The sequence below is a fragment of the Actinia tenebrosa genome, unplaced genomic scaffold (genome assembly GCF_029948245.1).
Source record: "Actinia tenebrosa isolate PJP-AT-01 unplaced genomic scaffold, QUT_ActTen_1.0 PGA_scaffold5__44_contigs__length_20552954, whole genome shotgun sequence".
Taxonomy (NCBI): Eukaryota; Metazoa; Cnidaria; class Anthozoa; order Actiniaria; family Actiniidae; genus Actinia; species Actinia tenebrosa.
Genome location: NW_028292582.1, coordinates 20,187,224 through 20,213,930, shown reverse-complemented (window position 1 = coordinate 20,213,930; position 26,707 = coordinate 20,187,224). Strand labels below are relative to the sequence as shown.

At 36.5% G+C, this 26,707-nt stretch overlaps 3 protein-coding genes and 1 long non-coding RNA gene across 4 annotated transcripts; 2 read left to right on the top strand and 2 right to left on the bottom strand.

The window, feature by feature from the left end:
• The first annotated feature begins 73 nt into the window (after positions 1–73).
• Positions 74–6,285, top strand: LOC116305304 (uncharacterized). Its single transcript, XM_031715186.2, has 6 exons — positions 74–676; positions 2,559–2,617; positions 3,016–3,221; positions 4,178–5,436; positions 5,775–5,840; positions 6,168–6,285. The coding sequence occupies exons 2-6, from the start codon at positions 2,582–2,584 to the stop codon at positions 6,179–6,181; spliced, it is 1,581 nt and encodes a 526-aa protein (XP_031571046.2). The 5' UTR covers positions 74–676; positions 2,559–2,581; the 3' UTR covers positions 6,182–6,285.
• Positions 6,116–7,316, bottom strand: LOC116305305 (uncharacterized). Its single transcript, XR_004198155.2, has 2 exons — positions 7,137–7,316; positions 6,116–6,819 (listed from the first exon to the last, which is right to left on the bottom strand). It is a non-coding gene; the product is annotated as an uncharacterized LOC116305305 (long non-coding RNA).
• Positions 7,317–7,445: 129 nt separating this feature from the next.
• LOC116305316 (guided entry of tail-anchored proteins factor 1) lies at positions 7,446–9,851 on the top strand. Its single transcript, XM_031715204.2, has 6 exons — positions 7,446–7,610; positions 7,747–7,842; positions 8,179–8,248; positions 8,656–8,723; positions 9,085–9,199; positions 9,554–9,851. The coding sequence occupies exons 1-6, from the start codon at positions 7,515–7,517 to the stop codon at positions 9,613–9,615; spliced, it is 507 nt and encodes a 168-aa protein (XP_031571064.1). The 5' UTR covers positions 7,446–7,514; the 3' UTR covers positions 9,616–9,851.
• On the bottom strand, positions 9,520–24,900 carry LOC116305315 (uncharacterized). Its single transcript, XM_089038147.1, is given in 8 exon segments — positions 9,520–11,516; positions 12,045–12,182; positions 13,121–13,626; positions 14,755–15,174; positions 17,482–18,828; positions 18,924–19,634; positions 19,636–19,935; positions 24,824–24,900. Coding segments are annotated over 7 exon segments (4,776 nt in total). The 5' UTR covers positions 19,760–19,935; positions 24,824–24,900; the 3' UTR covers positions 9,520–9,986.
• Between the last annotated feature and the right edge of the window lie 1,807 nt (positions 24,901–26,707).

The window sequence follows — 26,707 nt, the reverse complement described above, 5'->3', positions numbered from 1 at the left end:
TTCTACAGTTTTACAGGTAATTACGTTGCTTTCCATTGGTTTTTGGCGGCGTTTTTCCATCTATAGTTTTTTTCACTAAATTAATCAAAAAATAAATTTATGAAAGTAATTCAATATGTCATGATTTATCGTATGTCAGGAGCAAATTCCAGAACCAAGGAGGCAAGATGTGTCTTATTTTTTGACATTTAAAATCCCACATTATCCAAAACCTGTCCGCAAATTCGATCAAAGTCAAGTGTTTCATTCTGTTATTAAACACAGAAACGATAATAAAGCTTAAAAACAAGAATATATGAATCCTTTTTAATAGAAAATATCCTAAAGAATTAAATAATGTCGACAGCAGAAGTGGATACTGAAGGCGCGCCCTTCGTTTTAAAACCAAAACAAGGCGTAAATTTATACAGCGAGATTTAAGAGCCCGGAAATGCTATTCCGCTTCTTGGGAGAGAATTAGCGCCAACTCATGTTGTCATTGGAGCATGATTTATAGTAAGGCTTGAAAGACAAAGGAAAAAGCAACTCGAAACCACGTGGACGGGACGAACCACCTGTTGAATCTTGTGACGTGGAGTGAATACTAATAGCACAATCAGCTGGCATTTGAATCAGCTAGACAAAAACCAAAACAAGAACGCTGAACGATTGATCTCTTGTCGTCAAGGGACTTAAGGTAAGAAAATTCTTCAATTTTGGTATAGAAATTAAGGGTATTTTCGATAGAAGCTTTGTTTTTTTTATGAATGAATTGGGATAAAAACTAGCAGTGACAAAGGGACAAGCGTTACCGGCCCATACCGTCTAGTATTCTCGTAACACCCTTCAACTGCCTCAACGTAATATCGCTTTATTACAAGCCCCGAGGATAGTTTGTGTCTATTGATCTTAAAAATCGAATAATCTAGAAAGAAACTATTTCTTGTTTTCTACATTCAAAATATTCGATAAGTTCGATTAAGCTATGGTTTCTCCAAGTGAAAAGTCAGCGATAGTTTCCGGTAAAAATGGAAATTAGAATTGGGAAGCTGAAACTCGAGACGACGCGAAGAGTTCAACATACCATTTCCAAGAAAAAACACAACTAACATAAAGAGAAATAGAATAATAAAAAATAATAATAATAGAAAACTAGAGGGATTTACTCATTTTTTCCATTGCGTGCAAAATATTGGTGTTAATGTATCTTACTATGGTTCGTTAGTTATCATTCACGGCCTTTCACGGCCCGCTACACGTACGTTCAGCGCGCGGGATCGCGTATAAACACGGCCGCATTTATTCTCTTCATATGGGGTTCCTTTCCTTTCCTAGCCAAAAAGATAACAAGCATTAATTTAACATTATCCAAAGGTAAATAATTTGTCATAAGAAATATTTGAACAGAATTTATATTTTATTGAATTTGTTTGTTTGTGTGCGTGATGGAGGGCAGAAAGCAAAACCATCATTGTGGAAATTAAGAAATAATTGCCGCACGATCGCAGCAGTGATTATTAAAATATTAGATCGCTCTGTCAACCTTGGTTCAAGTACATACCTCATCTAGAGTCTATAGACCATCTTGTCAAGAATACAAACAGTTGACTGAAGAACAATAATTAACAAACTATTGCCATGTTTCGAACTGTCAAAATCTGGCGAATTCTATCGCTACATTAAGGATTGTCTATCTTTATATACACCCACTCGTTCAAATAATCGATCGGCTCATTAAGCTGTCATCACATGCAATGGTTAATTTACAGACTGTTGACTAAGGAGATTAACGGGTTCGTAACTTATATACTTCTCGTACTTCCAGTCGACTTTGGATGCAATTTGTTGGCTTTTCCCAAAGTTTTTAGAGGAGACTCGAACCAAGCTTTGGGAATATAATGACTGCACCTTTTTTAGTTCCTGGTGAGTCGCATTGCGTTTACTTTTTCAACCCATCGTTGATGAATAAGTTTTGAAGATGTTTTGGTCTGTAAACACGCTTGTTCAATGAGCCTAATTCACACGCACACGGAGCATGTTACAAAAATGGACGTTTTTCCTATACTATGTTTTATCCTAACGGTTTGATAAAAAGGCGTATTAAATAGGGCTACAGTATATTATATTCCAGCCCCGAGGCATAAGCATTTACTCAACGTTGACTGATTTGACAATAAGCGTTTAGATGTTGAACTCTGAACACGGAAAATAACATAGAAAAAGACTCCAGAGTATGACGAGAAAAAAAGAGAGAAAGAACCTTTTCAAAGCAAATAAATATCAAAAACGCTGGAAAATCTTAACTTGTCTTTCTCGAAAAACTTTAAGATCGTTTTATATCGAATTATGAACATGAAAAACAAAGGAGCTTCTTTGCAACAGGTGGGAAAGCAAATAATGAAAGAAAGCTTTAGTACAAAACTAACAGACCTAACCCACGTGTTAATGAGCATCATTCATTAGCACAATCGTCGCGTTCCCTAAACTGAGGGCTGTACTATTTGTATAAAAGTAACGTTTTGAGATGTACAAACTTTGTTCAAGTGGTGACCGCAAATTAACAGGTGTTTTCTTTATAGGGCAACAAAATTTTGAGGCCAAAATGAATGAAAACCGAGGCCCGATGAAAGAATACTATGTAAGTAAACAAGCAGTACCAGCCTGCGGGCAAAATCTCAAATAAGTGAAATATATAGTTTCGTTGAAACAACATTTATTGGATTAAAAGAAAGGTTAAAACTTCGCATGACCAGCATGTCACTGTTTTAACGTTTCTTTTGTAAAAAAATCAGAAATTATTTATTAGGAAAATTATTTATAGGGGCGGTTCCCGATTTTTTTCTAAGGGGGAGGGGGGTACCATCAGGGATTTTCGTTTTAGGAGAGGGTACGCCCTTTTCTTACAAACTAAAACACCAATAATGCAGTAAATATCAGCTCATATAGGGGAGTGTGCTCCCCCCACAAATAATTAAAACATTTTGTAATGAAAGGTATATAATGACTAATCTGACAAAATAAATTTTTCTTCTAAAGTATGAAGACATGGAGGCCATGTCACAGACTGCAAGAGAGGTGTGGTTAGCAGAACAGTGCTCTGCCTTTGAGTCAGAGCTGCGAAGGATGTCAGAGCTGATGGAAAAGGAAAACTTGATTGAAGAGCTTTACAAGAAACTGAAGCAAGTGACTCGTAGATGGCAGTCATGGAATCACAGATCTTTTGGTGGAGTTACATCGAGAGGGTAAGGCATTTTTCACATAAAAAACAGTTTGTATGACATTATCATAAACCAAGATTTTAGGGGAGGGAATGAAAAGATAGATGAAATTTGGTTAAAAAAGATGCTAAACCTTTGAATATCATTAGGCTGGGAAATCCCAATACCCTCTCTGTGGGGGAGGTATGGATATTTCCTTTTGCTACACAATATACCCTCCTCAGACCCTCCCCACCCCTTGGAAATTCCAATCCCCCTCTGTGGGGGAGGTATGGATATTTCCTTTTGCTACACAATATACCCTCCTCAGACCCTCCCCACCCCTTGGAAATTCCAATCCACCTCTGTGGGGGAGGTATGGATATTTCCTTTTGCTACACAATATACCCTCCTCAGACCCTCCCCACCCCTTGGAAATTCCAATCCCCCTCTGTGGGGGAGGTATGGATATTTCCTTTTGCTACACAATATACCCTCCTCAGACCCTCCCCACCCCTTAGAAATTCCAATCCCCCTCTGTGGGGGAGGTATGGATATTTCCTTTTGCTACACAATATACCCTCCTCAGACCCTCCCCACGCCTTGGAAATTCCGATCCCCCTCTGTAGTGGAGGTATGGATATTTTCTGGAACTACACAATATACCCTCCTCAGACCCTCCCCACACCTTGGAAATTCTAATCCCCCTCTGTGGGAGAGATATTTATATTTTATGGTGCTACACAATATACCCTCCTCAGACCCTCCCCACCCCTTGGAAATTCTAATCCCCCTCTGTGGGAGAGATATGGATATTTTCTTGAACTACACAATATACCCTCCTCAGACCCTCCCCACCCCTTGGAAATTCTAATCCCCCTCTGTGGGAGAGATATGGATATTTTATGGTGCTACACAATATACCCTCCTCAAATATACACATTGTTGAAAGGTAATGTTTCTCACAAACGTTTTCTTCTAATATTTCTTTTCTCTTCAAGATATGTAATGGAACTACATTCCTGGGAGAAAAACATCAAGTCACGAGGGCTTCTCTTTCCAAAACTGCCAAGTATAACTTCACCAGACACAAACATTTTAGAAAAATTTGAAGACTGGTGTGAAAGATATGAAGAGCTTCTCAATTGTTTTACAAAAGCAGTGTATGAGCCACTAAGAGACTTTCTCCTCAATGAGAAAATGACGGGAACATTGAAGGGTGTTCCTATGGAACTGGACAAGGTCTTAAAGAATTGGAAAGAATTGTTGTCTGTCGGTGTCATCAATGAGAAGCTATTTTCTACCAGCAGTGGCGAAAAGGTTTATCTGGTGGCAATAAGAAATAAGTGTCATGATTTTGATTTAATCTTAAGACTCATCCCTGATTTGTCAGAGAAGGCGTACGAGGTACTTAGACTTGCCCGGCGATGGCGCCTTATTTATAGATCTTCAGCATTACCAAGAAGAGAGGAAACTTATATAGTGACAAAGGGCCTAGAGAGGTCACAAAGACGCAGTAGAAATAAGGTTCTACATCGAGTCAAGACTCTAGAAATGGAACTGCAGCAGTCACAGGCCCATCATAAAGCCCTTGTTGCAGAACTGGAAGAATCCAATGCAAAATGTGCTGCAATTGAAAAAGAGCTCAGTAATTATCGACAGCAGTGTAACCAGCTTGAAAATGAACTTGATAGCGTGAAAAAGAGATGTGAGAACTTGAAGCAAAAACTTGATGCTGCAAAGCATGAAAATGATAATTCTAATGCAGCCATTGAGAGCTCGGCAGAATACATCAAAGTCTTACAAAAAGAGCTGAATGGCTCAAAAATGAAGTACTGTGTGCAGAAAATTAAGTTCATCAATGCCAAGCGCCATTACTCCCAGCTCATGAAAGAACTAGAAACAACAAGAGAGAATTTAGAATCTTTGCAAAGTGAACTTGTATTGAGCAAGAAAAAGTGTGAAGCACTCAAAGCACAGCTCGATAATGCAAAAAAGAATGTTTTTACACAAAGCAACATGCTTGATGTACTTCAGAATCAGTGTTTTACATTGAGAGAGGAACTGGAAGGAACCCGAGCCAAGTGTAACGAGCTTAGCTGTGAATTGGGAAAATCTCAGGATAAGTGTGAATCACTTGTGAAAGAATTAGAACTTGTAAAAGACCAGTGTCACAGTTTGAATACTGAATTAAGAAGAGCAAAGACCAGAGAGGAGTTGCTTATCCAGCAAAATGAACAGCTTAGGGCTTTCTGTCAGGGTGAGTTTGACTACTGGAATAAAATGATGGATGGATTGGTGGCTGATGAGAGAAGATGGATGGATGGATAGATTGGTGGGTGGGTCATGAGTACATTGACAGATGGATAGAAGTATGACTGTAGTGGGTAGTAGGTGAGTAGATGGATAGATGATGGATAAATTGGAGGGTGGATGAGTAGATGGGTGGATTAGTGGATAGATAGATGGATGGATGGGTGGGAGAATAAATGAATGGACAGGTGGGTAGATGAAAGATATATGTCAGATAGATGGCCATAGACGAGGGATTGATGATGAGAGCCGAGAATTTATAATTTATCTTTTTGTATCCAACAGAGAAAGGGTTAGGAGAGCCCACATTATCAAAATTTGGGAAAAATACACTAAATAAACCAGACTCAGGTAAGATTACTTGAATAGTCATAACAGTCATAAGTGTCATACTTAACTGCAATTTTCATAAACATGCGAACTCCGTGTCTGCAAGCTGTACGCTGAAATTTGGTTTTTCGCTGCCATTAATCAAACCTATAATCAGTTGGTACCTTTCAAATTTTTGACTGGCGGCAGCAAGAAACCAAATTTCAGCGTACAACTCAGAGAAACAGAGTTCGCATGTTGATGAAAATTGCAGTAACTATATATTTTATAAAAGTCACTGATATAAGGCTTCAAAAATTATTTGAGTCAAAATGGTTTAATCAATGCTCATATTTTGACATTTTACAGAGTCCTCCTGCTAACCAGCTACAAGGAAAGAATTTACAAAATTGCTCGACTTCAACTTAAAGTTATTTACACAATATATAAGATAATTATTATCTATATACAGTAGTTAAGATTCAGCAGCATCAACTGTCTTTTTCCTATGTGTACATTTCGTTAATCAGAAGCTTTTAATTAGATTAATTAAGCTATAAAAGACATTAAAGTTAAATACAACATTTATAAAGATAAGATTAAAAAAGTAAAAATATTTATAATGAAAGCACTGAGCAATAGATCACGTGCACCTCTAGCCTTAGGACATGCAGTTAAATTTGAGAATTTTCAAAACATCAGGAGTATCTATTAATTGTAAATTGTACAAGAAGATCAAGTGATCAAGAAGATCAAAATTTTCCATATGTGTACATTTCTTTAAGCAGAAGCTTTATTTTAATTAAGCTATAAAAGTATTAAAGTTATTAAAATATAATAATACATTAATAAAGATAAGATAAAAAGGTAAAAATATTTATAATGGCCCAAGAGTTTTGCATATTTTCAATCCATTTATGTAAATACATTAAAATATATGTTTGCACATGTCATATATTATATAAATTGTATTAGAGAAAAAAGTAAAATAAAGATTCTTCACTTGGCTCCATTTAGTATGCTAAAATAAATATCAAATCAGCTTTACTTATTAGGTGTAGTGCTTGTTACCATATGAAGTGTAAGGGGTTTAATACAACTTGAAAATGTTGAGCAGTAATCTAATCTTCAGGGGGAGGTAGCCTAAATATTGTACTTGAAAATCCAGGGTGGGGTGAGGGGGGGGTTCTCAGGTTGGAAAAGGGCAAGGAAGCTTGTCGTTCCAGATCTGCAATTTGGTACCTCTTAGGGTGTCACAAATCTAAAAGGACTACCAGAGAGTAAGCCAGTACCTCTAAATATCCACTAATATTATCCAAAACATCATTCCTGACTTACCTCACGTATGAAGTGACCCGAAAAGAGTCGAACGAGCACGACTGTTGCCAAACAACCCCAAGCACGTCCCCAAACACGTCCCTAAACACAAGGTGAGAGGGAAGGACCACAGGGAGCCCAGAACGAGAATGGGTTCAGGTAGGAACCCTGTGGCTTTTATTTTGTTGACTTTACTGAAGCACTGTTTGAATTTACCTTGATTTCATGGCGAATATTAACTTTCAAGAACATCGATTTCAGTATCTTATAGTGTCTAGAAATGAAGTTTTTTATCTAATTTTTAAACTCTAAAAAGACTGTTTTATTTGTTCTAGGCTTGGGCACCCTGTGGTGCTCGTCAGCGATCAGATCAGCGGATGATCCCAAATAAAAAGCAAGATGGCAGCAGAAGGGATGTCAATGACTATTTTCGTTTTTCTTTATGTTTTAACTCTACGGATATTCAATAAAATGCTGTCAAAGGCAGCCGTTATGGTGAGGTGATATTCCTTTTGTATGTAAGAAAGCCTTCAAATCTAGATCAACGACGTATTAGCGAATATTTGTATTAATTTGTGAGGGAGTTCAACTAAACATTTTTTCGTTGACGTGACTGTGGTTCTCGTTTTAGATCATTAGAATTTTGAATAAAAGTGACCCGAAAGAAGATGAATCAGTTGCTCAAATGAAGAAACTCATAGCAGAACAACAACTTATCAGTGCACAGGTAGATATAAACACGATTGACAGCAATATAAATATATGTGTATATGAGAATGAAAAAATAAATGGAAGGAGGCCAGGGATGGGAGGAAAGTAATTGATGGTTACCAAAGCCGCCATGTTGGATGAATTTTACAAAAGATTTATCATTAGTCTCCAAATGGTCGCATAAGCTTATCAAAATTTAAAACTCCATCAACTGTTATTATGGCGGTGCTAACAGTTGAGTGATTTTGGTAGTATTGAATACTGAAACAACCTCTGGGCCGATCATCAAACCAAGGTTACCTTGCGGAAGCTTGTGTTTTTTGCTATCTCATTTTCAATTTTCTTTTTAAAGGATGAATTTGCTAAATATGCTAGACTTCAGAGGAAGATAGACAAACTGAAAGATGAAGTTAATTCATTTGGTGGGTATCAGCTTTGCATGTAGATATATTCCTGTCAGATCTGCTTTACATCCCGTACTACATCTCTGTACTACATCTCAATACTACATCTCAGTAAGGGTCTGCACTAATTGGCATAAGCTGTTGCAGTTTCCCTGCCTCAGAACTTGTATTTATATTTGTTTTTGTTTTTTGTTGTTTCTTTTGTCGTTTTTGTTTTTTTCCTTCATACATGTATTTTGAACTGGAGGCAAAGTTAGATAAATAAATAAATAAAAACAGTGTAATATCTCATTCTCAGACCACAGAATAGCTAAGGATTAACATAGACATTCCAAACCTACCCCCCATCAGGCATGCTTTTGGTATCGTCAGCCACAATGGGCATTAATTTTGCTAGACTTTCATTTAGTATCCTTTTTTTTCAGGTTCAGAAAGAAGAAAGGCTGAAGGAAAACATAAGCTAATATCAAAAGTATTAATTATGATGTCAATTGTAAGTAAAATTCTAAAAAATATTCATAAGAATAAATGAATAAATCTCTTTGGTTAGTCTAGTCGTTCTAGTGCTTTTGCACTAATTGGGGACACTTTTCACTCACACACACTACCACTACATTCAATATTCTATGCACAGGGAGGGAGGGAGGAATTAAACCAGAGAAAATGCCTGTAGCATAAGGAGAGAACGCATTTAACAAACTCAATTCACATGTGCGAACCGCAGGGCTCGAACCAGCAATCTGAACATTTAGACTCAGAGCGGTGAAAGACGACATGTTAGCAGCATATGCCACCCATGATGCATTGAATTTAGATTTAGACCTCCAATCAATATCAATCAATATTTTTTGCAGTTTGCAATCCACATCACCTTCCTGATAATGTACAGGAAAGATCCCGTAATCATCCTGCCACACCAGTGGTTCTATCCCTTCACTTTTATCCTTTCATTACCTACTGGTATTTCAGGTAAGTTGTTAAACAAGAAACTAAGTTGCATTGCAGCAAGTACAAACGAAGCTCACTTTGAAGCAAAAAATAAATACATCTGTGCATGGAACTGTAAATTCTTCCCCTCCCCCCTCCCCCCAGATTAGCTAGTGTGCTGAGTGGAGAATAGGCCTCTTAGATCTGTAAAAATCAACATATGAGTTGAGTGTTGTATGTTGTAAATAAAGAATGTAGTGGTAGTGTGTGTGGAGTGAACCTCAAAGAAGAGCCCCATATGGGGAGTGATGGTCGTAAAATCCTTAAAAATATGCGGAGTTTTTAGAATAAAATATGGCCTCTCATTTTTACTTTTTTATTATTTTACATCTTCAGGTGCAATTGGGCTTCCATGCTGGATGTTAACATGTAACAAAATTATAGAAAAGATTATTTGATAAAATGAACTGACCAAAATAAGATGACAGTAAGTTTGGTAGAGGGGATGTATGGTTAGTATACCTATCTGCTACACCAACCAGTAGAAGTACTTGGGCATAATGTATATTTATTTTGTTGCACACAACACATAAATAATTATATTTTGATATCCATATCTTTTCATGTATAAATTAAGAATGGTGTTCTGCGTAAAATAATAAATATTTCTACTCTGATATTTCAGAATCCAGAAGTTTATGTTGTACAAAAGTTCTTGTCACTATTAATTTTGTATTTCTATTTCTTCTTCTATCAGTTTTCTTTCTTTCTTTCTCACACACACAGCACACATAGATTCTTTTAAAACATTTTTGGAAAAATAATTATTTTATAATGTCACTTCCTCTATATCATCATCTATAGTATCATTCAAAACATTCTTGACGGCAGGTACATTCTGCTCATGTCCCTTGTTCACACTCTGCTGGATCTTCTGTCGTCTTGGCAACAAGCTTTCGTCAACTGATTGTTTAGCAACATTGACCTTTTTTTCCCAAGGATATGACTTGTCATTAGATTTGTTAAAAGAATCTTCACTGAATAGAGGTTTCGATTGCTTTTCTTTTGAATTGTTGTTACTTAAGAAATCGTCCCCAAAAATTGAGTTTGAGTTTTGACCTAGATCGGTTCGACCTCGCCTACCACCTCTTCTTGTGGATCCATCATTTCCCTTAGCTGCACCAAATGTTGGTTGGTAAGACCCAAACAGGAGTTCATTATCCTTTGATGGAGAGGAAATTTTACTGCGCTCTTGCTTTCTACTAAAATCCAGTCCAGTGTCCTTTGAATCACTGAAAGAAGGATTGTATGAACCAAAAGTGTCCGATTTTTTGACTTCACGTTTTACAACTGATGGTTTATATGATCCGAATACTAGATCATCTTCACCAAGGCTGTCCCCTCGACCCTTAGGAGCAACGGAACGTAGATGTTGATCAGAAGGGTGAGCAGGAAGTCCATGGTGTAGATTTTGAATGGTTTCTTTGAAGTCGTACGAAGAGCTTTGACTATGTTTTGATCGTACAGAAGTATTGGAGCCATTTTTAAGTTTTTCGTTGTCATGAGAAACCCCAGTTTCTTTGGGTTTTTCTGAACCCTGTAAAAAAATTGGCAGCTTCTTTGGCTTCTCTTCTCGAGATTTTGAACCAAGATCAATGTCAATGATTCCATTTGGTTTAGTACTATGTTCTCCATCTATAGCTCTCATGCGAGCAAGCAGAAGGTCCTTTTTGCGTCTTGTTTCTTCATCTTCTTTAAATTTCAACCTTTCTTGCTCTTCTTTTTCCTTCCTTATTCTTTCCTCCTCTTCTCTCTTTTTTCTGATCATTTCTTCTTCTTTTCGTCTTTCTTCTTGTTGTTTCTTTTTCTCTTCTTGCCTCTTTCTTTCTTCTTCTTGTTTCTTTCTCTCTTCTTCTAGTCTCTTCTTTTCATCCTCTTGCCTCTTTTTCATCTGTCTCATTCTTTCAAACTCCTCTTCTTGCTCTCTTTTACGCTCCTCCTCTCGTTTCCTTGCATCCTCTTCTTCTTTCCTTCTTCTTTCTTCCCTTTCGAGGACTTCTCTTAGTCGTGTATCCTCCATCTTTTCGAAATCAAGTCTTTTTGAAACACCATTTTTATTGTCATTCTGTCTTTTCCCAACTTCACTTTCTGCCATATATGAACTTGCATCACTTGAGCCATTTGTTATGAAAACATTGCTTCTCTTTTTGTCGGAATGAGGCACAGTACTTTCAATATCCTTCATTGAATGCAAGTCTTCTGGTCGAACAGGAGGAAGAGCAAGTGGATTTGATTTTTTAAATCTCTTTTGGATACTTCCATAATAAACATTTGTGTTGTCCAACATTTTTTCTTTTTCCTGTAACATAAGTATAAGTAGATTTGAATATTTTTCTCAATACTGACTAAAAGAACTGGTAAAATGTAATCAGTTTTCCTTCCTCCACAAAAATCAACTTTGAATATATTTGAATTTGATCATGGACCAAGGGCCACAGGTGTGTTTGCCGCTGGCTATCAAGTGCTACCCTTGTAAAGCAGGCATGATTTATGAAACAAAGTTAAGATGCCAGTACAAAGATTACATTTTTGTGCTTGTGCCAAGTCCAAGGGTTGAACAAAAAGTTGGTGAGGGGACGAGGAAAGGGGGGAGGGCAAATAAGCAATAAGCATTTATCTGGGATAAACTTGTTTTACTTAAAGCACTCCAATTTAATTTCCGTCAATTCGAGGTGCCTCTTTCACCATTTTCCTGCCTTTTATTGGTTTCTTGTGGTATTGCGTGAGGTACCCTGTAACAGTCAACTCCCTTTTAAAAATCTTGGATCCACCCCAGTAGTCAACTCGTATTATTATTTATTAATGAATTCCCTCGTAATTACATTACCTTTAATTTTTCTTGGAGAAATGCAACTTGATCTCTGACAATCTTTAGTTCTTCTGCAGCCTTTTTATGTCTTTCCTGTTGTTCTTTTATTTCCCTTTGCCTTCCTTTTTCTGCTAATGTAATAGTTTTCTGTAGGTCCTGTAATCAAAAAACATACATCTTATCAGCTTCAGCCAATTTAATTCCACATATCAATTAATTCATTCATCCATGAATAGAGTGGAACCTCTCCTTAAAGACACCTCTAATTATTACAGACAGATATTTAGATTCCCACAGAATCATCATACATATTCCTTGTTTTATAGACCCAAACACAATATTGAGAACACCTTTATATTACAGACTCTTTTATCTGGCCCTTTGATATGTCTGAATTATGGATTTTCAAATAGTAGCATGTAAAAGTTTTAAAACTCCATCTCTATAGAAATCATAGAAATCCTTTAGTATTGAAAAATATTATTTTTATTGTATTATTGTACTTGAAAAATTCTAGTTCTCTAGCTTGAATTAACAAAATCCACACATCCAATTTTTTATATTTTCAAGACTTTGTTCTTATAAACTTTATGCACTTCAATAATTGACTTAAAGGGATTAAGCATGCACACTGTCAGTGTTTAAAAATTTATGGGTTCACTTAAAGATTTGAACACTTTTCTGTAACTAACCCCAGCAAATCCATACAAGACACCTGTTATCACATGACTTTTGGCTCGACAAAAACAATATTTAACAGTCTGCCTGAGTGAGTAATTTTTGATTGACTGTTAAGATTTAAATCATAAGGTATCTAATGGATGTGGTAGAGTGCTAGCTGGTCACAGAAATTAAACAAAATGAGTGTACTTTTCTTATCAACCTTTTTTGTTTGGAAGTAATGACCTTCTTCACATCCGAAACAACATCTTATGCTCTTGAATATTACTTCTTTTTTTTTCATTCTTATCGGTTTTGGAAAAGGTCAGAATTGGATCTGTGTAACTTGAGCAACAGATTTCTTATCAAGAGGAGTGAAGTATGGAAACATTACATTCAAACAAAACGTGTTTTCATTTATAATTTTAAATTACCATAATTCTTTTATCTCTCTCAGACAATGATTTCTCCACTTTTTCAAGTTTTCTTGCTAAAGCAGCCCTTTCTTCAAGTTTCTTGTCATTATCCAATGCTTTATAGTGTTGGACTTTATCTCTAAGTTTGGTTATTTCCAAGTCATGAGTATGTGACTCCCTTTCCTTCTTTGTCATGTCCCCTTTTGTTTTCTTTAATCTTTCACGATAAGTCCGTAATTCAGCACTGTGTCTCTGTAAAAGTTGAGGCAAGCTTGCCTCGGCTTTTTCGATCTGTTTCAGTTCTTTTTCCTGCTTAACATGCAATCTTTTTAAAGTTTTATTTTCCTGCCGTAAGTTATCAACTTCATGTTGGAGTTCTTCCACTGTATTGTAGAGCTTAGTAATCTTGTTTCTGTTTGCTGACAAAATCCTTTGCACCATGTTGGATGTTTCCTCTGTTTTCACAGTTCTTGTACTTGCAGATTGGCTTTTTTTGGTTCTCTTTTTCGACGGTTTATTGGTAGCTAGAAAAAATAAACCCACAAATTAACTGTAAATCATTGAATTAAGAATAAATTTAGATTTATAAGAGCATGATAAAATCAAGAATAAAGGTATTGTCTCTATTGGTTTAGACTGGGTTGTAAGGTTTCAAACTCGGAAGTTGCCCAACATATTAGCGTTTAATCAACAGGGCACAGAGTTGACATCAAAGGGGTTAAGATCCTCACAACAGAGCTAGTGAACCTTGAACATGGAGTGAAAGAGGCTATTTATATTCACACCTACCAACCCAGTCTCAGCTGAGATTGAGAAAGCCACAGACTCACAAAAATGTACTCCAAACTTATTTGCACTCATGCAAAAGGTTCCCTAGAGAGTTATCTGACTGAATTAACATCATTCTGATAAACTAAAGAAGCCGAAGCATTGGTTGAAACTTTTAGTTAATAATTGTTGTTCAAAAGTTCAAAATTCGTTCAATTTTTCTGAATTCCCAACACAGATGAATATCCATTGAGAGAAATAGTCTTATACAACCATCAACATGATAAACTTAGACGATACTATCTGTAGGTACCTCTAATTCTTATAATCCTACTTACGACAGGTGCTTATTTGTGAATTCAATAGAAATGTCAGTAGTATCTTCTGTTAATAATAAGGAGAACAGCATGATTTCTTCTTCTTTTAGTTGATTATTTGAGTCGTTAAAATATGTACAAGGTTACCAGGGACAACAGACAGAAATTTGCAATGTTTTTTAAAATTTTGCACCGGATAAAAATCTTTGATCGTAAATATTTTTAAGAATAAGGATAAAGTGAGCTATATCCTTCCGATTCTCTTAGGTTAGAGTAAATTTGATATAATAAAAAAATCCCGTGATCTGATCTTGACCTGATATATACAGCTGAAACCGTGGGAAACAAAGCAGAATTCCAAATTGGAATACAAAAAAAGGAAAAAATGGTTTCGTAACAGTAGATCTAAATTACATTTATTATACAATTTTGACACATGAACTTAGTATTTTAAGTACTTATTACAACAACCAAAGCTGAAACGAAGAAATCTCTATGTCACGACTTAAACGCTGAACAAATATTAACCTCAGCGCGGATTTAATATTTAACTACAGTGGATTTTACCTCGACTGTTTCCATAAGCGCTTCTGTAAGACGTTAAAGAGTTTCTTCTAGAGTCTGTATTTCGTTTAGTTCGTCTTGGGGGAGTAACAGAGATATCTGAACGAGTATAATCGCGAGAAAGATAAGAAGAACGTCTTCTCCCTGGTTCTTTTCTTGAACGACTTCGTTCTTGACTGGCATCTTCAAAATCGTCGTCGTAACTGTCGTAATAATCCGAATGATTCGATGCCATATCTTGTATTTTATCCTTGGATATCGGTTCTTTGTTTTTCGAGATATTTTCAGGTTTAGAGCGAGGTTTTTTGGTGGCTATTACGCCGGACTCATCAAGGCAAAATTGCAAATCATTGTCACTACGATCAAGACCGATTTGAGAAATTTTAGGAGCCCTTTGAACCTCTAAGGACATAACAAATCCTTAATAAAACTAATAACAATGGCCTAAGACTATTTAACGAGAGATCGGAACTAAAATACGGCCAAAATGAAGTCTAGAAAGACTGAGTTTCATGGCCACTCCGACTCTAATGTTTTGTCGAATATTGACTGTGACGTCACGTTGTCAAAAAACATCGGCTTTGTTGACATGGTAACCAAATAAAATCACCGCTGAGCGCCGCGCCGGTGGAGTGTATCACATAATAATTCAATTATTATTTATTTTTTTTTTAATTTGAGGTCAAGATCTGATGTCTTCCAAAATATGAAAGAGTAAAAATACAAATACAATTACGAGGATTTTTTTTACGTATCAACGACAATGGATACCAAGGGGAATTATGTAGGAAAACATAGTGCGCGCATTTTTTACGCTTTTTTACTCTTTTCGGTATTTTAAATTTAAAAGCAAGTGTCCTATAAAAATTAAAGGTTAAAAGGAATCTAGAGACAACTATCAGAAGAAAAATTAAAGAAAAGTAATGAGAAAAACTTTAGATAAACTTTTCAAAAACAATCAATAAATCCGTCAGAGAGTAGCGCCAAAGTCAGTATTCTTTTACGAAATATTAAATTTTGATAAGAAGCATTTCAAATTATTATCATTTGTACGATAATTTATGAATATAGTCTCCAACTCCTGCTTTAAGATTTAATCCAAATAACGAGTTTATCCTCTTTACAATTCCGATTCTCTCTCACAACATCCTTTTCTCCAAACACATCTCTCGTGCTCTCACGACTCTTCTCTCACATGTCACTCAAACTCCCTCCACAGGGAGCCCAGTCCTTATCATTCTCTCACATCATTTCTAAAAAATTTTTCAAGTAGTCTTTAATCAGATAATCCCTATTCTATAGTGCCGTTTTTATGAACTTAGAATTTTGAGGACGCCAGACTTATTTTTCATTTCATCAGATTGAGGTTAGTTTTTTGCGGTCACTTTTTGTCTCGATTCTTGGGATTATCTTCCCTTTTCATGGAGAACTCGTAAAAGCCTCCGCTATCGGTAAAGTGGCCTCTTTTAATGGGTTCATAAGAATTTTAAGCCTTAATCTTGTGAATAAGGCTTAGAATGAGAGCCAGGTGAACCGGACTAGGAAGGGAATTTTATTGCAGGATACTCAAAGACTCCTTGGCGGCCGGTTTTCAAAGAGTCCATTATAGTGCACAGGAGATCAGCCTTTCAGTTTTATAGTCTTAGCTCGGTTTTTTCATTTCACTTCCGATTTCTTATCCATGTCAGTTTGTTCCCTAGGTCATGTTGATCCTTCCCCACGATGATTTCAGTCCCTTTTTTTTTTTTTTTTTTTTTTTTTTTTTTAGTTTAAAACTTCTCTTCTCTTCTCTTCTCTTCTCTTCTCTTCTATTCTCTTCTCTTCTCTTCTCTTCTCTTTTCTTCTCTTCTCTTCTCTTCTCCTCCTTTCCCTATATATTGCAATCTTCCGCAAGGCTAATTCATTTTACCATTTCTTTGTGCTATCCATTTCTTTTATTTTGGTAGCTCTTTCCTTTGAGCTCTCAGTTTTTTTGACCACTTATCCGAAAATAATGACATTTTCTAGAACCGACGCCGCTTCAGTGCCCCGAAGGTGGCATGAGCTGACGCACCAGGGTCGTTACTACAAGAATAGCACCTAACGATTAACACGGTTTCCTAAGTAAAATCGAATTGTCATCGCCTCTTTTGCTGTCGTAGAAATAAATGAAATTTACATTCTCTGAGAGATCAGTATAATTACATAACGCCCGTCGTGTTTTTTCAATGATTCAGTAAAAAAAACCCAACTCATATCATAATTTTACCATCTTTAAATTTATCACATATTAGCAGTTTACTGAGCTCATATGTTTACTTTTTAAGTCGCTAATCATAGTTTCGAAACAAAAACAGCGGAGACAAGTAAAGACTAAATATTATTTTAACTGCGCATGCTCGACGAAATGCCAGAGACTAGTCTCTGGCCAATCTCGTCACTAGAGCCTTTCCTAGAGCGTTTTCTTTGGTCAGCACCGGGAAACGACCTTGGTGCTGACCAAGACTAACGGATATGTTCTGGGAATGAGATTGAGTCTCATTTTTTCGAGCATGCGCAGTAAGCATGAAGTAAGGATAAATCAGGCACCCTTCACCACAGGGAGTCCACTATACGATAATTAAAAAGTAATGATTAAAGGATAAATTTTACACCGTGAAAAGATGAAAAAACTTACTAACTTTGCAGACGCTAGTCCTTATTCGGAGTAAAAGAGGATAATTAAAAAGACAAGTCAGAGTCACAACTTACCGAGTTTTCCAAGAGTCAGGAAACGAATCCTCCTTTCTTGAGACAGGGCTTGCGCTCTGATTGGTGGAAGCTCTTTAATCCTACCACTGATTGGCCAGAATATTTTTCTCACTTCTTTGATTGGTGGAGGCGAAGGTAGATCTCGACTGCTGACGTAATCGCTTTCTTCGTCCAAATATGCCGAGGAGGAATATGAGGTATTCTGGGATGCGGCGCTGATGTCTCTAGTAACGTCACTACGGGTTTTAGTGACATAGCTGGACTTCGGTGACGTCACTTCCTGAGAGGTACAGACTCGTTCCCGCCATTCGTCACCCGAACTGGAACTAAACGATGTCTCCCTTGGCTCAATACTTGACGCTTTATTTTTCTCACCTTCGTTTTTGAAAAAATCGGAATAAGTTCTCGTTCGTTTGATATTTTTGAGTGAAGTTTTTCTCCTTTTTTCCCGCGCTCTTTGTTTCTTTAACGTATCTTCATCATCCTCCGTCTCTGAATCGCGATAAAGTTCGAGTCTAAGTCTTTTTATTTCTTTTCTCCTTCTCATTTTTTCTCTTCTAAGCTTCGTAGTTTTCTGATTCCCGCCGTGAGCTCTCCTCTTAACTTTGGTTTCCATTGTGTTTCTGCCTGCGGAAAGTTCGGGTTCAGGGCTTGAGAAATGTAGTTCCATCATATCAAAGATGGTTTCCTCACACTCGTCAAACTGATATGACCTCCGCTCGACTTCACTGAGAGGACTGTGACGAGGGCTGTCAGACTGGCCGCTAATTAACCTTGTATCGGGTCTTGATCTTGACCTTGATCTTGTCTCGAGTTGGCTTTCAAAATCATTCTCATCGTCTTTCTCTTCTGTGTCATTGTTTTCGAGGTCTTGGCCGGTGTCTTGAAGGCCAGACAAGGCAGTAACAGCCCTCGAAGTAGACACAGTGACTTTATCGTCTTCTCTGTCTCTATCGCTGTAATATGTTTCAATACTACTTCCACTGTCTGCGGTACTAGTGTAATAACTGTCATCAACAGACAAGTTTTCCTCATGGCTCTCTTTCTCTTCTGTACTATCATCTTGACTTGTCGTGTAATCAGCATCGTCGTCGTCGTCGTCGTCGTCGTCGTCGTCGTCGTCTTCAAACAGAGCAGGAGAGCTTGTAGAACTAGTGACAGTAATACTGTCTCGTTCTTGGTCTCTTATCGGTGCTGCGTGAAACTCACTCTCGCTTTCACTTTCTGTTGGAGAGTCAGTATTCTCCATCTTTTCTCTTAGTTTTCTCTCGTAATCTGCGTAATCGCTCTCATATGACTGGTATAGATCGTCCGTTTCGTAGTGGAACTCGTCTGTGCTGTCATAAGCTATATAATTTAGGTCTTTTCGTTCTGTGCGTTCTTTGTCGTCTTTTGAATGCGAATCAACTAGGCGGGATTGCCGATACGCCTCTTCCTCTTGCTCGTCATGCTTTTCTTTTTCTTCTTCTTCTTTTCTTCTTCTTCTTCTTCTTCTTCTTCTCCTCCTTCTTCTTCTTCTTCTTCTTCTTCTTCTTCTTCTTCTTCTTCTTCTTCTTTTTTCTTTTTTTCCTTTTCTTCTTCTTCCTTTTCCTTTTCTACTTTTTCTTCGCTTGGTTTGCGACTATTCATGATTCTAATCATATCACTTTCATCTTTCACGACAGACGAGGACGGGATCCCGTATTTTACATCAATACTATTATTTCTCAGCTTATCTGTTAAATCTCTACTGTTCAACCCAATATCCTCTGTACTTTTCGTGCCATCGTCATTAACAGACGCTTTTGTCTGCTTCCCTAAAGAAGCAGAATCTAAAACAGCTTGTTTAATATTTTCATTCCTTTCTCCATTGACATTTTCCTTGTCGTATTTATTACTTTCTAAGGTCTTTTCTGCCTCTTTGATGTCAAGTATATCCTTTTTCTCTCTTTCATTTTCACAGCTTTCCTTCACGTCAACAACTTCTTTTTCTTCTTCATCTGTTCTCTTATCTTGTTTTCCATATTGCGTATCTCTAACCAAAGAAGATTCTACAAGCTTCTGTTTATCACAATCTGATGACTTTTCTTCTTCTTCATCGACAAACGACAGACTCATTAGTCTGTTTTCTTTAAGTATTTCCTCTACGCTTTGTCCATCTCCTTCAGAGCGCGCCAACTTTTCCATTCGTGGACGTAATTTCCATCGTGTTATTTTGAAAATTTTCAGTTTCTTCAAGTTGGTTTTGTAGTTTTTCTATGTTCTCCCGTGTGAGAGGAGCAATGTTTGTTTGCAGCATAACTCTTTAGTTTGCAGGATCGTCATTCACAACTGATCTCTTCGGGAATTGACACTTCGATCTCGCTTTTAGCGCAACCTCTGCCTCGAGATTCGTTTACGATCGGGTGTCGGTCGATGGCTCATGGATGAAATAAAGATGATGGTTAGCTGCGCTCCACGACAGCACAAGTAATTCTGAAAAAAAAATGGAACAAACAAAATACTCTTCATTAACAAACTTTTTAAAATTTGAGAATATGTATAAATTTTTCTGTCTCTTTTATGTCCTCTCTCAGTTTCACATTTCACCTTACGATTTTATCTATATTTTGCTGCTGATATTAACTTCCTTCAAGAGAATATTACTTCATATTCTCTTGCTTCCTTACATATCCGCTTTCATTCTTTCATTCTTTCTTTCTTTCTTTCTTTCTTCCTTTCTTTCTTTCTTTCTACTTTGCACTAGGGTTTTGAATTCTCAGACTTTAAACAAAATAGAAAAAAAAAACACAAGTAGTTTTTTTCCTTATTCATTTGCAGCTTTTCTCCTTTCCTTCCCCAGATCAGCTGACTTTTATTTGTGTTAGAAATCTTCGATATTTGTAGCTACTCTTTTATTTCCCCCGACTTTTTAAACCAGTTCAATTTTACTAGTAAATCACCGTACCAAAAACTATACTTAAGCAATTGAGTTGATTGGTGTGTTATTAGAATTGGACTGAGCTGGCGGCCGGTACGATGACACAAATTCGCACAAAATACTGGAGACGGAATGTCGGCTGCAAAACTCAGTATCAATCTTAGAAAAGGGAGACTGGTAATTGCCGTGTTTCATGCAGTATATTTAAACACTAAATGCTATATTGTTGCTTCAGTACTGAGCATGAAATAATTTGTCATGTCATTCTCTTGGGAATAAAATTATTTGTTGAGTTGTATCCAGATTGTGACTTCTCATTTGCAAATGTTAAATAAAGAGTGACTATAAAGAGGTTCAATTTTCGTATGAGTAGAAAACTATACGGAAAATCCGTATCGTACCTTATCTTACCGTAATTGTAACTACGCGTTGTGGTTGGATGAATTACTGAAAGATAATGGGAAGCCATTTCAATGTGCCAGCGTTGTCGTGTATGCGCGCGTGTATGTGCTGTAAGTCTACAAAACTGTATGTTTCTTACTTATAGAATAACTATTCTCACTGGAAGCTATTTCAATGCTATACGGCATAACGTACCGTGTATACGTGTTGTAAGTCAGTACCTTATGTTTCCCACTCATAGAATAACCATTCCTTATGGGAAGCCATTTCAATGTTGCAGGATGTCGTACCGTGGAACGTCCTGGAAGTCGGCACAAATACCGTATGTTCCCCTTGCTTATACGACAACCATTCTATCATTGGAAGCTATTTCAATGCTACCGGCATATCGTACCATGTAAGTCAGTATATTTCCCACTCATACGAAAACCATTCTTATATGGGAAGCCATTTTAATGTTACAGCGTGTCGTACCGTGTTTCTTGCTGAAGGTCAGTACCGTATGTTTGCCACAAAATGCTCTACTGTGCGACGAATACGAAAGTCAAAATTTGGTATCTTTCCGGATTCAGATATCAGGGTAATAGAGGATGACAATGACAGTGTTCGTATTTCGTACCAAAAAAATTACAAAACGAACTCTTACAAGATATATAGAGAAACGTCTCTTAGGGAGAGTTTGACTGAAATAGGACTATGCAGAGTAATTTTCTTTCAGGTTTTCTCTTACGCGTCCAAAACACGATGGATTTGATGTATTAGTTCAATGACATGAGCCAATGAAATGCTGCATTCATGATCAAAAATATATGTGGGAAATACAATCCGGTCTAAGAACTGCTATAAAAAGTAATCATTCAACATCACTGGAACTTCAAATCAAATTTTATTTTCCATATCAGAGTTGTAGAAGAGTCGAATTTCACCCTTCCTTTGTTGAAAAACATAATTTTTCGTACTATCTTCTTGACTATTTCAAATCCATTTAAATCCTTCAAAATTAGTAGTCATATATTCTCCAAAAGATTCCAACCAATTTGCTTGTTCCAACATTTAATTCTTTGCTGTTTTCTGTTTTACTCAGTGCAACACGTTTCCATGGCGACGTTAATTATGACGTGAAGTTAGAGTGATTTTTAACAGAAAATCCTCAATGGTTTTTCTTGAAGGTAAATTTGGTTTCAAGTTACTAAAAGCAACTCATAGAATTACTGCAAAACGTTTTTCTTGAGGAAATTTTAGACGCAATTCATTTTGTAGCTTAAGAGAGGCATGAAAAACTAACTGGTTGAAGGCTAGGATCTTATTCGTTGATTACTTCAAAATAAATTAATACGAATTCGAAGATTATGTACAAAACTACGTATACGCATTGAGAAATACTGGGAGGAAAATAAATAGGTTGAAAATTAACATTTTTAGCATGAAAGAACTTTGGTATTTTCATGCTAAAAAAATTTTTTTTTTGGATGTAAATAAATTGTTGGACTTACCTCAATCTCCAGGAACCATTAACAATTTTTACTTTTCTATAACTTCAATTATGCTTTATCAATGCATTTATCTCTAGATTAAAACATCCCTCTGTGATCTTAACGAATTCTTAGATGTCTGGCTAGCTATTAGTCTTGCAAAGGGATCTGGTTTTATAAAAGGTTTGCTATATCTGTGAACTGGTGCACCGTCATTCGTCGAGCAATCTTACTGCAAGGCTTCTATTCTAATGAATGATGTCTTTAAAAAATTCTCCTAGGTTGTATTTTGAACCTGAAAGCCCGGAAGTTCCACATTTAAGTCTTCATTAATACCCAGCATCTTAATTACTCATTTTTTGACAGTAATACTCGACTTGATAGACTTCTGGTCTAGATTTGACGTCCAAATTCGTAGGAACTTAATTTGTTGGATATATGTAGAGAAGTAAAGATTGACCACTTAAAACTTTGTTTCCGTCGCTCCTTTGTACGTTAATTACAAATTCCTCTCTAAATTACTTTGTTTTCCAAATGTAGGACATTTAATATGCTTTTTGGTGTGAAGTGGTTAAAGAAATGAGGAAATATAGCCGGAGATATGTAAATAAGTTAAGCAAAGAATGCTGCGTTTTGGAAAAACAATTTTGAGCCGGATTTGAATTTTTAAATCGTCTAACTAAACTTATGGCAGACTATCTGGCTGTTGCAAAGTATAGATTTACCCAAGAGAATTGTGTTTGCTGGAGCAATACCAGCTGTGAGCGACCATTTTGAGTGACCATCTTAATAGTGCGACTAGCATGACTCAAAGTCGTTAAATAGGCGATTGACAGTATGAATTACCAAGCACGATGTCGATCAAATTAGTTGCCTTCCTATGTGCGAAAAACAAGAGGAATTTTCAAGTAGCCAAGCAAAAATTAAAAACGAATTCAGCTGTTTTCAGAACTGTCACGTTTTATTGGTATACTCTGAAACAACCTCTGGGCTGATCTAAAAGCACTGTTGAAGTCCCTGGTACAAGAAGAGCTTGAATGCAATGCTGACCAAAGCAGAGCATTGCAAATTGCAGGTGAAGTGTCTGACGCTTGCAAATCTCTTCGCGACTTGCAATGCAACGCTATCTTGGTCTGCAATAAAACCGGGGACACGGAAGAGCTGCGCTCTGATTGGTTCCCTTACGACAGTGATCGCATTGCACGTTGCAAGTAGAAGCCCGTTCAATTCAGTTATACAACTTGCAACGTTGCATTGCGAGTTGCATGGAGGGGGTGTAACACGCAAAATCTCTTCTGCAACTTGCAAATCAACGGCGTTGCATTGCAAGTTGCAAAAAAAAAAAATGACCTCCATTAGAGGCGTGATTACACGGAGCAATTTTCTCTGCAACTTGTCTCGCAACGGCTTTGCGACACAAGTTACATGGAGCATTCCAGCATGTAACCAACAGCAAAAAGTTCAATTTCTTGCAAAAAGTACAATTCGTTTCTACTTTTAGCAACGATTGCGTCTCCGTTGCACCGCGTAACGGCCTCTGACTTGTGTCGCAACGCTGTTGCGAGACAAGTTGCAAAGAAAATCACTCCGTGTCAGTCGCGTCTTAAGGATGCGATTTGGGAATTAATCGCACTCCTTTGAACCAATTAGATTGCAGGATTTGGTAGTGATTACAATAAGGATATGATTAATACTGAAATTAAGCATACTTAGTTAAATTCGCAAGTTTTTCAGTCATGCTATTGCATTTTAGAAAAATAGGAACCTATCAATAGTAAGATAAAAATAAATAAAATCACCCTCAACAAGAATCTTTCAGTCTTTTGAATTTTAAGAATAAAACTATTGGCTAGAGTGTGCATCTTTGAACGACTTTTCTTTCAGTTTCAAAGCAAATTCAAACTTACGATATTTATTACGATAATTTTGATACTGAACAGAAAGAAAACAGTTTTCAACCGGCCAAACTAATATAAACAAACTTTGTTAAACACAACTAAAGTGGTACATATTTTCTTTTCCAATTTGAATCAAACTTGTCATATTTTTACGGCAGAACTCGAGCACAGTTGATTTGGTTAGTAGTTCGAAACACATTGAAAGTGCAAATGAGTCTTCAAAAGCTTAAAAGTTTGCGAGAAAAATTGAAGATGATGAACTGAACCATGTAAACAGCACTACAGGACACTTCTTTTCCATAAATCAGCTCGAAGTGAGAGAAAAGTTCTAAGAAATAATAATGTTTCGTAACCATGCCAGTTTACAAGTAAAACGGTTGAACGAGATTTTAGTTTATATAACCAAGAGAAAATTAACTTAGTAGTTCATATTCTCTTGATATAACGTTTTATAATATTTGCTACATCTGATAATAGTATAGTAATAAATATCTATGGATTTTTTTATTCCTAAAATCTTGAAAAATGGAGCTTTGAAAACTGTGAATGGTTCGTACAAGACAATCCAAAGTTATACACATAGATATAGATATATGTATATGAATTATAGATTGTGTGAAAGAGCAGAGGAAAATTGAAAAAGCTTCATTTTTCCGTGGAAATATACTTACGAGGTAATTCTGTCACAGTTGCCAGGGAGAGTGAGGAGTTTTCACGTCAATGAAGTTGAAAACAAACAACTGATTGAATTCCGAAGGAAGGTGGAAGTAAAAACTGTTTTTCTATTAAACATTAAACGATAACTCACTTTTGAATGAATCATAGCGAGTTATGTTTGGTTGTTATAGGAGACAGTCATTGTTGTAAATTTTGTAACAAAAGAAATAAATTAGAATGTGCATGTTTTATCCTTTTCTGGCGCTCTTCAAACAGGTGTTTGCTGCGATTCGTATAATTGAGTCAAAACCCATTCAAATTAAGGGCATTTTTCGTGTGTGCTCTTTTTCTAATGAGAATTTCCGAGCTAAATTGACTGAATTTAGCATCAATAACTGCTCCAGAAAAAAGCTGTACTGTTACAATAAGGCACCAAATGTATAATTTGTATTTCTACACGCCTTTTCTTTATGGAATAGTTTTAGTCATCCGTTGTCATCTTCTAGTGTGTGCTAGAGCTAGGGAAAAATGACTATTTGGTTAGTACTAGTTGATAACGAAAAAAAGAAAACAATTGGTTTAGAGTCTACTACTAAATATTATGCGTACTATTTCAGCTTTCACGGGTTCAGTAAAGAAAATCACTCTAACGAGAATTTTGCAAACCTACATATATACAGCAAAAAAGAAGAAAGACATACAGTCCAGTAATTATCAAGATTTTCTTAACTTATTTAATTTTGCACATTAAGGGACCGGTCATTAATTACAGGAGGGGGGGGGGGGGGGGGGGTGGATGATAAATTCCCCCAAAATGCACTTTTTTAAGGGAGCCCCTAAGAAAGAAAGAAAATTTTCAGGACGCCCCCAAATATATCAAAACTCTCCAATATAGAACTTCGAAACGCCCCCTAATTTCATTCGGGTGAGCTTCGCGCCGCCCCCCATTTCGTTTTAATTTTTTTTCAGGACGTCCCCTATTTCTCATCCTTCTCATCCAAATTTAAGAAACTTGACGGGCTACGACACCAGAACAGGAGCTGTATAATGAGGATTATCATATACTTATATGACTTTTTTCCCGATAAGAATCCATAAAATCGAGAAAAACGAAAAAGCGATCAAGGAAAAAATATTATGGAATTCAAATTCTATAGGGGGAACAACAAGTCAACGATAATAGGATAACAGTCAAACCAGCTTATGCGTTCCCATCGAGGTTACAACATTCAGTTATTATTCGAAGTTTGATTTCCATCTTGCTTTGAAACTTGCATTAATGAAACGAACTTTGTAAATTTGAAATCTGGGATCGGATTAAAACTTTATTTGAGTCCTTCACGGATTCGTGTAAAGCCAAAATTATTTTTTACAGTTGTGGCTACCAATTTAAACTGATCTGTATGGCGTGATGTTTTGTTCAAAAAGTCCTTTCACAAATGAACATTTTGATGTTTTGAGGCAAAGGCCGGGAGTGAAATTTATAACGTTCGTTTGATTAATGCAAGCTTCAAAGGGAGATGGAAATCAAGCTTCAAAAAATAAAATGAATCTTTGAACCTTGGTAGGAACGCATGAGCTGGTTTGACTGTGTGTAAGGATACTCGTAATTATAAATATAGTCATTAAAAAAAGGATACTCCTTAATATGGTCATTTGAAAAAAGGATACTCCTTAATATGGTCATTTGAAAAAAGGATACTCCTTAATATGGTCATTTGAAAAAAGGATACTCCTTAATATGGTCATTTGAAAAAAGGATACTCCTTAATATGGTCATTTGAAAAAAGGATACTCCTTAATATGGTCATTTGAAAAAAGGATAGTCTTAAATATGGTCATTTGAAAAAAGGATAGTCTTAAATATGGTCATTTGAAAAAAGGATAGTCTTAAATAT